General features: G+C 43.0%; 1 protein-coding gene across 19 annotated transcripts in view; it reads right to left on the bottom strand.

The window, feature by feature from the left end:
* Positions 1–13,346, bottom strand: part of MYO9A (myosin IXA) — a 475,076-nt gene that overhangs the window by 35,713 nt on the left and 426,017 nt on the right. For 10 of the 19 annotated variants that reach the window (XM_065558506.1, XM_024103989.3, XM_024103987.3 and 7 more), the window contains 6 exons: positions 12,924–13,046; positions 12,096–12,245; positions 9,200–9,513; positions 6,655–8,370; positions 2,378–2,468; positions 1,652–1,867 (listed from right to left, as the gene is read on the bottom strand). In XM_065558506.1, the coding sequence (XP_065414578.1) occupies positions 1,652–1,867; positions 2,378–2,468; positions 6,655–8,370; positions 9,200–9,513; positions 12,096–12,245; positions 12,924–13,046 (2,610 nt within the window). The remainder of the gene's footprint in view (positions 1–1,651; positions 1,868–2,377; positions 2,469–6,654; positions 8,371–9,199; positions 9,514–12,095; positions 12,246–12,923; positions 13,047–13,346) is intronic. The other 9 variants (XM_065558508.1, XM_065558507.1, XM_024103986.3 and 6 more) reach the window with 2 other exon arrangements.

The raw sequence follows: 13,346 nt of genomic DNA on the forward strand, positions 1-13,346 counted from the left end.
ACTTTTGATAATTAGCAGCTGTTGTGCATGTGTGATAAACTATTTTGTTTTTCTCATTAAAATAATCACCACCATCCAAAGGAAGATTGCCTGGCTGTCCTTCCTATTGTATTGAAATCTTAAGGCAAACAACAAATACACACCCACATTCAAGTACTCTCCAGTTTGTACTGAAACCAACTCACATCTGTACTGCTGTATTATTAAGTTGCTTTATCACATGTAACAGCCTCTCACGCACTGCAAGGGCTAAGCTATTAACATCTAAATGCTAATAAGCTTCTGGAAACTGCATCACTTGAACAGTCCATAAATTTTGCTGTTCTAAAATAGCACTGAGACAAAGGCAAGGCGGTTCTGAAATACAGAAGCCAAAAGCTGTCACTTCCAAAGAGCTGGTCTCAAACCTAGTCCTGCAATATAGAAGACAGATGGAAATTCTGCATATATTTACAAGACATACAGATAAACAGTATTTTTATGCAACAATGTATCTATTCAGCATATGCTAGAAAGCAGAGCCTGGTCGTGCAAGTGACTGCTCCCAGATGATACCACCTTGCGTGCCCAACCACCAGTTAGAGATAGTGATGGAGTATTACAGAGGGTAAGTGATACAGAAGGAGAGATGATACATAGTGTGCACTGATGAGACAGGCCTAGGACTACTTGCATGCAGTGACTGTTGTTAAACCCAGTGAGCAGAATAATAGGACCATTTCCAATCAGAGGCATGAACTAAAACCCTTCCAAGCATAGCGTCCTCCATCCTAACAGTGAGCCCAGCACCTGTTTGCATCTCAGCAGAGTTTTCCAGTGTGAAAGATTTCTACTGCTAAAAGAACTAATGCTTTGTAACAGGGTAAACCTCCAGGAACACAGCATGCACTTAGCTTATGGCACTGCTTACCTACACAGTGCAGACATTTCCTGTGCGGATATCTGCATTTTCACATGTGGTCTCACTCCCATTTTCTTTTATCTTGGAAAAAAATTGATGCCAGAAACTAATTTCTTTGAAGTTACAGACCTCAAATAATAAGTGAAGCATTATTTTAAAAGGGAATCAATCAAAACTAAAATAGGAAAAATGTAAGATACAGATAGAGTTTTTGTTGTTTAATCAAAGAACTGATTGTATGTATGTGGGACAATTTGTTTAGTTAGATCTTTTCCGATCACCTGTACAATGAATCTTGTCAAAGGAGAGGGAGATTAGGCATGCTGTGCCTATTGTTATAAACTAGTAGAATGTATTAAACAGTCTTTGTAAGTCTACAGAGAAACTACATAAGTCCTGCAAGCCCTCCCTATTCCCTAGTCTTTTTCATGATTGCTGGCAGGGCGATCCTTAGCATTTGTACTAGGTATATACTGTAGCTCTCTGGAGAAGCACTACTTTCATTAGGTGTCTTATTTGTCAAATCCATCCTGAAGGCAATGCCAAGGTTTGATATAAACACAAGTGCCGCCTTCCCCCCACTCATTTGTTGAGGTTGCTTCTGCTGTGTTCTCTGAGTTTACCCATCTACAGCATCATCATCAGTGGGAGAAGAAGCAGTGTAGGGTGTCAGTACAGCTAAAGGTTAGCAAAGAAATGCTCCCGCACAGCTGCTTGCTCCCTTTGTTTTCCCGCATGTCGGAAAATTACCATTTCAGAGTCACTGTGACAGGCCTGCCCAAGCCTGGCTGTAGGCCCTGGCTCAAGGTGAGGAGGTTGGTCAGGGGAGAGAAGGAACTCAAAATTGTCATCGTAATCATCTTCCTCCGTATCCCCCTCCCCATCAGCAAAAGTACCTCTAGTCAAGAAATCGGAGCGCGTCCGCGCCATGCGGGCTTTCTTTTTATGGGCCGGTCTGGCAACCTGCTTGACCAAATGATAAAACAGATAACATAAAAATGTTTTAAAAGAAAAGGCGATTCTGCTGATGTTCGATATCACAGGGTAGGTCAAGTACAGCCTTAAGAACTCCATGAACAATATGCTAATCCACACATAACACACAAGTATCACAGGTAGTGCAGGGGATTGGGGAAAACAAAAATGAAAGACAGCACTGGGAAAATGGACAGTCATGGATGTTACCAAAACATATGTTAAACAAAACAAGACATGACTGCATTCTACAGTGTTTACCACTGGGGCATTCATGGAAGAAAACATCTTGCAATTCTGCACTAGTATGTTCTTGTGTTAACTAGGGTATCCTGAAGAGAAGGTTTTAATGTTTCCATACCATTAGTATCCCCCCTTCCTTCTCACAGACTCGTAATTGAATAGCACCCACCCTTCTGTTTTCTCTTCAAACACTTGAGAAGAAACTGGCAGAATAAGTTTTGTTTAATTGAAAGATAAAATAAGAAAGCTGTAACTTACCCCCCCTCTGCCTGGCCCAGGGAACTTTAGTGGCTTTCTAGGTGGTTCATCTTTCGAAAGGATCTGATGATTTGAAGATTCCTTGTTGAAACTCAACAACAACAACAACAAAAAGACATTTAAATTCCTCGCCCAGGTTCACCCATAACGTCAGTCCAGATTCCAGAAACATTTGAGTATGTACAACTCAACGGATCAAGAATAAATTGCAATTTGATTTCATGTGCTTTAAGGGATGCCATCTTTAGTTATTCAGCATACACTTAATACCATTAAACACTGTAGTGAGGATAAAACGCACGAATGAACAGAACTCCTGTCCTTCGTCAAACTATGAACCATCATCCTTACTGCACACTTGCCAGTAGCTCTCATATAGGTTATCTTTAGTGCTTTGTGTTGGGAATTAAATTTGCAGAATGGAAAAAAAGTTAAGTAACAAGAGACAGAAAATCATATTAAAAATTTTCAATGCCATGCTACTGTCTAGGAGGAAAAATTTTATTTCCTCTGTTATTCCTTCTTCTGGCCTCCCACAGTTTTGTCTACTAAACTGCAAAATCTTTAGGGCAAGAATAGTCTTCATTTTGTATCTTATACAGCATCAAGTTAATTGTTGCACTGATTTAAATGAAATAAATAATAAAAAATAATAGTTTAGACTAGGGTTGTCAAGCGATTAAAAAAATTAATCGCCCTCTTAAAAATAGAATACCATTTATTTAAATATTTTTGGATATTTTCTACATTTTCAAATATATTGATTTCAATTACAAAACAGAATACAAAGTGCACAGTGCTCACATTACATTTATTTTTATAACAAATATTTGTACTGTAAAAAACCAAAAGAAATACTATTTTCCAATTCATCTAATACAAGTATGGTAGTGCAATCTTTTTATCATGAAAGTTGAACTTAGATATGTAGAATTATGTACAAAGGAATAACTGCATTCAAAAATAAAACAATGTAAAATGGAGCCTACAAGTCCAATCAGTCCTACTTCTTGTTCAGCCAATCGCTCAGACAAACAAGTTTGTTTACATTTACGGGAGATAATGCTGTCCACTTCTTAATTACAATGTCACCTGTAAGTGAGAACAGGCATTCACATGGCACTGTTGTAGCCGGCATCGCAAGATATTTACATGCCAGATGCGCTAAAGATTCATATGTCCCTTGATGCTTCACCCACCATTCCAGAGGACATGCATCCATGCTGATGATGGATTCTGCTCAATAACGATCCAAAGCAGCACGGACTGACGCATGTTCATTTTCATCATCTGAGTCAGATGCCACTAGCAGAAGGTTGATTTTCTTTTTTGGTGGTTGGGGTTCTGTAGTTTCCGCTCTTTTAAGACTTCTGAATGCATGCTCCACACCTCATCTCTCTCAGATTTTGGAAGGCATTCAGATTCTTAAACCTTGGGTCGAGTGCTGTAGCTATCTTTAGAAATTTCACATTGGTATCTTCTTTGCATTTTGTCAAATTTGCAGTGAAAGTGTTCTTAAAATGAACACCATGTGCTGGGTCATCATCCGAGATTGCTATAACATGAAATATATCGCAGAATACGGGTAAAACAGAGAAGGGGACATACAATTCTCCCCCAAGAAGTTCAGTCACAAATGTAATTAACACATTATTTTTTTAATGAGCATCATCAGCATGCCCTCTGGAATGATGGCCAAAGCATGAAGAGGCATATGAATCTTTAGCACATCTAGCACATAAATACATCGCCAGCTACAACAGTGCCAGGTGAATGCCTGTTCTCACTTACAGGTGACATTGTAATTAAGAAGTGGACAGCATTATCTCCCATAAATGTAAACAAACTTGTTTGTCTGAGCGATTGGCTGAACAAGAAGTAGGACTGATTGGACTTGTAGGCTCTAAAGTGTTACATTGTTTTGTTTTTGAGTGCAGTTATGTGATAAAAAAAATCCACATTTGTAAGTTGCACTTTCACGATAAAGAGATAGCACCACAGTACTTGCATGAGGTGAACTGAAAAATACTATTTCTTTTATCATTTTTACAGTGCAAATATTTGTAACCAAAAATAATATAAAATGAGTACTGTACACTTGCTATTCTGTGTTGTAATTTAAATCGATATATTTGAAAATGTAGAAAACCATTGAAAAATATTTAATAAATTTCAATTGATATTCTATAGTTTAACAGTGTGATTAATTGCAACAAATTTTTTTAATCACAATTAATTTTTTGAATTAATCGCATGAGTTAACTGTGATTAATCGACAGCCCTAGTTTAGACATTGCAACTAAGTCCCACCTTTGTCTGCCTGTGTCTCAATCACCTCCGTGCCTTCTTTCACATGCGCCACAATGTACAATTGAAGGTCCCTGATATCATCTGCCAGACCGCTTAAAAAACCAATTCTGCCATGCTGCCTATAGTGACACTTCCTGTTTTGTATGGGCGGGGGAGGAGGCGCAGGCCAGGAAAGAACTTGGACAAAGGAAACTGATTCAACCCTTTCCCCTGCCCTCCTTCCCTTAAGGCAAATAGAAAAAGTTCCTCACACACAGTAGGTGGTACCATGAACCAATTAATAGCAGCAAACATCATAAAAGACATTTGGGAGGCTGCTTTGGGAGGGATGAAGGGTGCCGTTACCCTGCAGACACAGCTCCCTAAAGGCACTCAGGCCTTGTCTACTCTGCCACTTACAGCACTGAAACTTTCTTTGCTCAGGGGTATGAAACCCCCGCACCCGAGTGATGCAAGTTTCAGTGCTGTAAAGTGGCAGTGTAGACAGTGCTACAGCGCTGGGAGCTATTTCCCTCATAGAGGTAGTTTTATTACAGCGCTGGGAGAGCTCTCTCCCACTGCTGGAGCCGCGACTATACAGCCACGTTAAAGTGCTGCCACTTTTAACGTCGGCTGTGTAGACATATCCCAGATCAGCCTGACCCACAGATTTGCAGGAGAGGAAACATGAGCACAGGATCAAAATGCTGCCATGACCTGTGCTTGGAATGTGAACCCACCATTTAACCTGCAAAGAACTTCCCATATTCTATACAATTGTTTTTAATACTGTCAAGACTGTTAAATGTATACTTTATTCACAGCAGCTCTTTTTCAAAACCTTGTGCACCTCCAGTCTCCATAAGGAGAAGATCTGCTCTAGAGAGACACAAGGTGGGTGAGGAAATTTTTTTTTTACTGGACCAATTTCTGCTGGTGAGGGAGAGCAGCTTTCGAGCCATACAGAGCTTTTCGTCAGGTCAGGAGAAGGTTCGCCCAGCATCATAGCTAAATGCCAGGTGGAACAGATTGCTTAAGAAGAAGAGCTCTGTGTAGCTGGAAAGCTTGTCTCTCTCACCAACTGAAGTTGGTCCAGTAAAAGATATTACCTCACCCACCTTCTCTCTCTAATATCCTGGGACCACTATGGCTACAACCACACTGCATAGAAGATCTGCATTTATTCCCTTTTCCCTGACAGTGCAAGATTGTTCCCTAGTTGACCATTCACTACTATTTTGTCCACTGAAATTGTAAATGTGTGAAGTGTTGGAGATTCTACCACTTCCCTTGGGAATCTATTCTACCAGATAATAATAAAACTAAGTTTTTTCTGATACTTCTCTTAAACTCCTTTCTTACTTTCATCCCATCCTTCCTACTCACACCACTTTGTACTGCCCTAACTATTGTAATTTCTCTCCTTTCTTGCTATTAACACTTTTCAGATGTTTGCTGTAGATGGTTAGCTTGGCTCTCCATAGTCACGCATAGCCACCTGACAGAGACTTTATGGTATGCACTGCATGAGAGTTCTTTTAATTTTCCTTTTAAGTCAATCCCTCCAGCTTCCTAATAATTACTAGAGGGGTAGCCGTGTTAGTCTGAATCTGTAAAAAGCAACAGAGGGTCCTGTGGCACCTTTGAGACTAACAGAAGTATTGGGAGCATAAGCTTTTTGTGGGTAAGAACCTCACTTGGCATCTGAAGAAGTGAGGTTCTTACCCACAAAAGCTTATGCTCCCAATACTTCTGTTAGTCTCAAAGGTGCCACAGGACCCTCTGTTGCTTTCTAATAATTACTGATATTCTTCTCTGAATCCTCCCCATTTTAGCAGCATCTTTTTGGTAATGAGGTGCCCAAAACTGATCATGTGGCTCTTTGTTTCATTGCAAACCTGTAGAAATCAATCCTATTTTCAGGAAAGGTCATGCAACAGTCACCTCTCATGGTATAAAGCAAGCAAACAAACAACTGCTCCACTCACAGGAAATGACTGTCTTTTGGTGTGAAGAAAATAGCACTAGCCCGCGGCTCACTAGAAGAGGCATCAGTGCTCTGGTTGGGAATTCGGGGTTGCCTGAGGCGCTCTGTCCTTGCAGCATGGCTGCTAGAGAAGTCCCCAGATTCTACAGCCAGTTTTGAATTCCATCGATCTGTTCTGGTTGATTCCTGTGTCATTCCAGGTTGACCTTCTTTTCGCTCCAGGAACATGCTGACAGGCCTGTCCTTTTGTGCTATGTGGGCTGGGGGGCTCCCTTTCTTTGCAACAGTGAGACCTTTAATATCCACTGATGAGGTTGGTGTTGTATTCACAGTCTGGAAATTTTCCCCTTTGCTCTGGGGATTTAGGATGAGGAGAGATTGAGGCCTGTTGTCTGTTTTCTTTGGGGGTCTGAGAGACAGTCCTTGTGAGGGATCCTTGATTCTGCTGTGCTCAGTCCTTTGCAAGGCCTCTCCCCTCCCTTGTCTCTCGAATTGCTCAAAAACTTTGCGCTGTTTGTCCAGAATTTCCTTCTGCTGGCGGATCTGCTCCATCATTTCCCTCTCATTTTGCTGCTGCAGCTGCTTTTGTCGCTCCTCCTTCTCCACATTCAGCTTCTCAAGTCTCCTGATAACAGAGTCTGAAGAATGTGTATCTGATGCAAGAGCAGGTAGGCTTTCCTCTTGCTTGACAGGAGGGTTTTCTCCTCTCTCTTTGTCCAAGGCTTTGCCTTGGACATGCCTGCCTGGCTCCGTATCTTTCTGAACCTCAGGAAACGTACCTGGTTTTTCTTCCTTTTCCATTAGTTTGTTCTTCATGTTATTCTCCACCAGTGACTGATTTGCTTTCTGGGTGTCCTGTGATGGAATGTAGAAAGTAGGCAGGTTGCTAGAAATGAAGGTCTCTCTTGGATGCATCTTGTAGATAACATTCTGGGTATCACAGACCACCCGCTCCTTAGTAGCAGGACTCTCTGGTAACTCAGAACTTGATGGTGTCCTTTTTCTGTTAGATAAGTTGCTGTTCACATCTGCTGAGAAGAAGGTTGTGTCCTGTAAACCAGGCTTAGGACTATGAGGTAAAGAGTCCTGGGTCTCAGTGGAGACAGACTGCATATCTTGCTCTTCTAAAACTGGGGAATCAAGTTTATTCTTCTGAGTATCCTCACAGCTTAACACTTCTAAGCTCCCCTGAGAGCTTTCACTCTCTGGGGTTCCCTGTGGAGAATGAAGGACCTCTGACACAAGCTCTGTGGACCACCGACGCTCCTCTGAGGGAGACACCCCTCCAGTGGACCGGACCTTAAGCAATTCCAAGCTAAATATTGCTTGTTCCAATTCACGCATTCTCCGGCTTTCTCTTTTTGCGCGGACCACTTTTTTCTGGTTGAGATCCTCCAGTGATTTGGGCCTCTCTCTCACAACTACTTCCTCTTCAATGTCCATGCCACTTTGGCTGCTGGCTCTCTCGTGTCTTTTGTACAGTAAGTCTCCAGAACTGTCTACTGGATCAGCATGATTCACCCGACTATTCTCTATTACTGATTTATGTTCCTCTACAGCTCTCACCCGCTGTTCAAACGAGCCATCCTCCCACTTAGATGGGTCTGAGCCCCTAATTTTCATAGTATCATCTGCCTCCAGTCCATCCTCTTCTCTGATTGACACTCCATTCTCCAGCTGTCTCTCTTTTAATCTCTGCTCTTTTAAAGCTGTAAATCTGCAAGGATGAGAAAACAGCAGATTTTTAGAGTGTTTCCTCTTTCATTGCTTGGATGCATTGTATTGATTCTGAAGAGACGTTTAAGAGAAAGTGCCTGTGTTTGGTTTTAATACCATAGCTAAACACACATTTAAAAATCATGTGTGAGACTGCACATGGGTATTCTACATAAACATGAATTTTCAATTTTCACCTGCTTCATTCTTTCCCTAGTTGTGAATGACACTGGTGTCTATTAGTGAGAACTGCTGCTTTCCTGACTATGGTCACTCTAAACTTTATCAGTATTTTGTTTTTGCTTTCTTTTGTAAATTAATATATCCAGGGAAGCACAGTACAAATGCAGCATCTGGTGTTTTGGTCATGTTCTTTACCAGCTTTCTAGCTGGGCTGATTAAGGTACAATCAGGTACTAGTGACTTGCACAATGTATTTAGAGTCATTATTCTGGCTCTCAGCTCGTTTACAGTACACCAGTGGGCCCCAACCCTTTCAGACAGTTATACCACTTCCACAGAGTAATGCCTCAGCTGTGTGCTTTCAACTGAATGCTCTGCTGATCAGTTGACTGGTGTTTGGATCAGACTAAGCTCCACTGTGGGTTACAGAGAGAGTGGACAACTGAGTGGGAGGCACATAGTGGCAGCACAGGGGCCCAAGCATACCAGGGAAGGGGAACATGATGTTCTAGTAACAAAAGCCTGAAAAATGCTAGTATTCATGCTAATTGCTGGGAATCATTGCTCCGAATCACACAGCCTTCCTGCTACCCAGTCATCTTTATTCAACATTTCACTTTTGTGTCCACTGAGGTTGACCACATTACCTTTGCCGTGCTATGTATCCTCTGCATGCTGCTTGCAATAGGATGACTTTATTTCTCTTGGCCCTGTAGAGTCTCTTTGCGCAGTATCCTCGCCAGCCTCCCTGTATGCACATAGCTGCGGCATGCCTACGCCTAGAGCATTCCCGCCAATAGTTCTGGATGATGAAGGCTGCAACCCGCATCTGCAGGAATCTTCGCCTCTCCACAAAACCTCGCCAGTGGGCCTGAAGAACGAGTGCTGCATTGCTGAAAAGGAGAGGATCAACTAGGGAGTCTTCAGCTTGCTTTCTACTCTGATAACTGCGCCAGTACCTCTGCAGAAAAACAGATAACATTTCTTGGTGATGTGTTTGGTACCAGACTCATTTAGAGAGCAAGACCCATGAAATAAACCCATTCTCCAAATAAACATGTGCTGGGTATCCAGGCTGCATGGCCTACCCTTAAGGAAGAGTGGGACACCTTGGGGGTCTGACACACTGATGGAGTTCCTCCAAGGGACAGTTTAAAAGTTGGGGCATTGAACAGATCCTGTGGATCTGTAAAAGAGGGCACAGTAAACTTTGCTAAGGACACCAGGTCAGACCACTATTGGTAGGAGAAGTTTCCTGGAATCTTTAATAGCCACTTGGATAAGCAAACAAGGCCTCAGCGTAAGAGTGCATCTAAGAGTCAGATCCAAAGTAAACCACTTGCTGTGCCTAACTTAGAATGATGAAGGACTAGACTGATTCTGCCAGGATGTGACCCTGTGTTTCCAGGGAGTTACAGGTAGGTTTTTCAAACCAGATACTTATATCACAAATGTCCTCCCATCCAGTTCTGCAAAACTGTTCCCTTCTTAATATGAAATCAATAGCTGAACAATACAGTACAGAGCTCCCTCTTTCATCTTTGCTCATAAAATATGCTATCCCAATTTCCTTGGAGAAGAAACAAATTAAAGTAAAAATGATACCAACAATCATAAACAAACGGATTCATATAACTTATATTGCAATAGCACCTACGAAATGGACTCCATTGTGGTAGGCTCTGTACAAAAATATAACAAAGACGGTCTCTGCCCAAAAGAGTTTACAAAATTTAAAACGAGGGTCACCCGGTAGATACGTCAAACAAATGAGAGAAGCACAGGCTCAAAGTGAGAGAATCATAATTAAGGCTACGATTTGGTCACGGCAGTCACAGATTCTGTGACTTTACTGGACCTCTGTGATTTCTATGGCTTCAGGAGGCGAAGGTGGGACTGTGCACCCCCCCCTGCCCTGCAACTGGGGCTGACTGGAACCAGTACCCTGTAGTCCCAGCCCTGCAGTTTCCGCCAGGGGCCGCAGCCGGGGCTGTGTGCCCCAGCCCTGTGGCATCCTGGGCTTGGCAGTGGCAGTGCGCCCCAGCCCTGCAGCTTCCACCTGGGGCTGCAGCTGGGGCCGTGCGCCCCAACCCGGCGCTTCTGCAGGGGGCTGCAGCTGGGGCCGTGCACCCCAACCCCGTAGCGTCCTGGGCTTGGTGTGCCGCAGCCCGGCGGCTTCCCCGGGGGGGCTGCAGCTGGGGCCGTGCGCTGCAGCCCGGCGGCTTTCCCGGGGGGCTGCAGCCGGGGCCGTGCGTCCCCTTGTGGCATCCCAGAGCTGCACCCCCTGCTCCAGCTGCTGGAGCCAGGGGGCTCGGCCTGTCAGTTCCTCCCCCATACCTAGTCTTACTCCCCCACCCCCCTGGTTATTTTTAGTAAAGTCACGGACAGGTCACAGACGCCGTGAATTTTTGTTTATTGCCGATGACCTGTCCGTGACTTTTACTAAAATAACCGTGATAAAATCTTAGCCTTAATTATAATCAGTGTCATAAGCAGTGGTCACAATGCACCAGCTCTCTACCCACCACTCAGTTTTGTAGACATCACAGCATAGATGGATTTTACAAAGAAGTTTAAAGGAGGATAATGTTTCGGCTTTGAGGGTTTTTTACAAGGAGCAACTTCCATGCATGTGGGGCGGCATGGGAGAAAGCACGATGGTGCATGCTGGAAAGTTTCACAAATGGGCAATCAAGAGTGGTGTCACTGGTGGAGTCTATGTCCATAGCATATAAGAGATGATAGATGAGGCAGGGAAAGGCCATAAAGGGCCTTAAAAGTGAAGACAAATAGGCTGTACTGGACTAAGGTGGAAAAATTGGAGAGAGTCCAACGGAGGGCAACAAAAATGATTAGGGGTCTGGAGCACATGACTTATGAGGAGAGGCTGAGGGAAATGGGATTGTTTAGTCTCCAGAAGAGAAGAATGAGGGGGGATTTGATAGCAGCCTTCAACTACCTGAAGGAGGGTTTCAAAGAGGATGGAGCTCGGCTGTTCTCAGTGGTGGCAAATGACAGAACAAGGAGCAATGGTCTCAAGTTGCAGTGGGGGAGGTCCAGGTTGGATATTAGGAAAAAACTATTTAACTAGGAGGGTGGTGAAACACTGGAATGCGTTACCTAGGGAGGTGGTGGAGTCTCCTTCCTTGGAGGTTTTTAAGGTCAGGCTTGACAAAGCCCTGGCTGGGATGATTTAGTTGGGGATTGGTCCTGCCTTGAGCAGGGGATTGGACTAGATGACCTCCTGAGGTCCCTTCCAACCCTATGATTCTAAGGTGGAGCCAGAGGAAGCATATAAAAATGGGGTGATGTGGTCAAAGTGAGGAGCTAGGAAGATGATTTTTGCAGCAGTGCTTTAAATGGATTTAAGGATTCCAGTGTCACAAGCTTTCCTTTTCTAATCTGCCTTTCCCTGCCATAGAGGTACATTGTCATTATTCATTATAAGCAGCTCCTCAGCCCAGGAACCTGGTCTTTTGTGTCTGCGAAGTGCCAGGCACACTAATGATGCTATACATAGTAAATAACATTATTGTTGCCTACCTGTATGATCACTGCTGCCTCCCTCAAGTTCAAGAAGTGCCTTCTCTCCAGTATAGCACGGAACCAACGCTGCAGCAGAGTAATCCTCCGGAGCACTTCCTGGTGTAGCAAATCCTGCAAAAGCTGGCGCTCCCGCTCCTTCATGAAAACCTAACAGGCAGTACATGAGGAATGAGGACAATGTGTGTCATGCTTCCCCAGCCACAGGAGACATGAGTTAATGCCAGAGACATCTGTATCTGGAATGCTCTCAAATAAAGAGCTTAGCATTTGACTTTACTTTGGGATACTTATGAAAGTTTTCTGGACAGTTACCTACAGTACGTGGCTGTGAAATGTTGGATGTGTATCACAATATATAGCAGCCGATAAGTAAATTCCCTTTCTAGGGTGAGGAGATAACTCTCATAACAGTAAGTCAGAGAGACAAGAAGAAGAGCTCTGTGTACAAAAGCTTGTCTCTCTCCCCAGCAGAAGTTGGTCCAATAAAAGATATTATCCCACCCACCTTGTCTCTCTAATATTCTCGGACCCACACGGCTAATAACAACACTGTATAGAATAGTAAGTTATGTAACAAAGCGTGGAGTGATTATTGGAGGCTAACTTGTTTTAAATAGCATGATCAGACCATCCTGGCTTCACAGAAAGCAACACTCTCGAGTAGTTTGTGTTGTGTATGACATGATTAAAACCCTTCTCACTTAATCCATTTCCTTTTGGTAAAGTGGGACAACAGTCATGTCAATGCAAACATGTATGAAAACCAAGTTACCACATATAGGCAGACTTTATTTGTTAGTGCAGAGTCTGTGGGTAAGTATTTACCATTGTTCTCCCAACTTGATAATTGTCTGGACTGAGCTTTATTTTCCTGAAGAAATCATGGATGTTGTGCTTAGATGGGCTGATTCCTCGTGACAGCAGAACATGGAAATGGTCCACAAAGTCCTGTAAAATTAGAAGCTACCAGAGTTAAATTCTAAGGGCAGCGGTATGTCACTGTTACGTAACTATTTGCTGGCCAAATGAGGTACGTTTTAGTAAATTAGCAGAAATGTAACGGATATTCAAGAACTGCAGAATTCAAAGATTCCTTCATTGTTATAGATTCATAGATTCCGAAGCCAGAAGAAACTATTGTGATCATCTAGTTTGCCTTCCTGTATAATACAGGCCATGGAACTTCTCCACAATAATTCCTAGAGCAGATTTTTTAGAAAAACATCCAATCTTGATTGAAAATGGTCA

This window comes from Chrysemys picta, chromosome 10, assembly GCF_011386835.1.
Source record: "Chrysemys picta bellii isolate R12L10 chromosome 10, ASM1138683v2, whole genome shotgun sequence".
NCBI lineage: Eukaryota > Metazoa > Chordata > Testudines > Emydidae > Chrysemys > Chrysemys picta.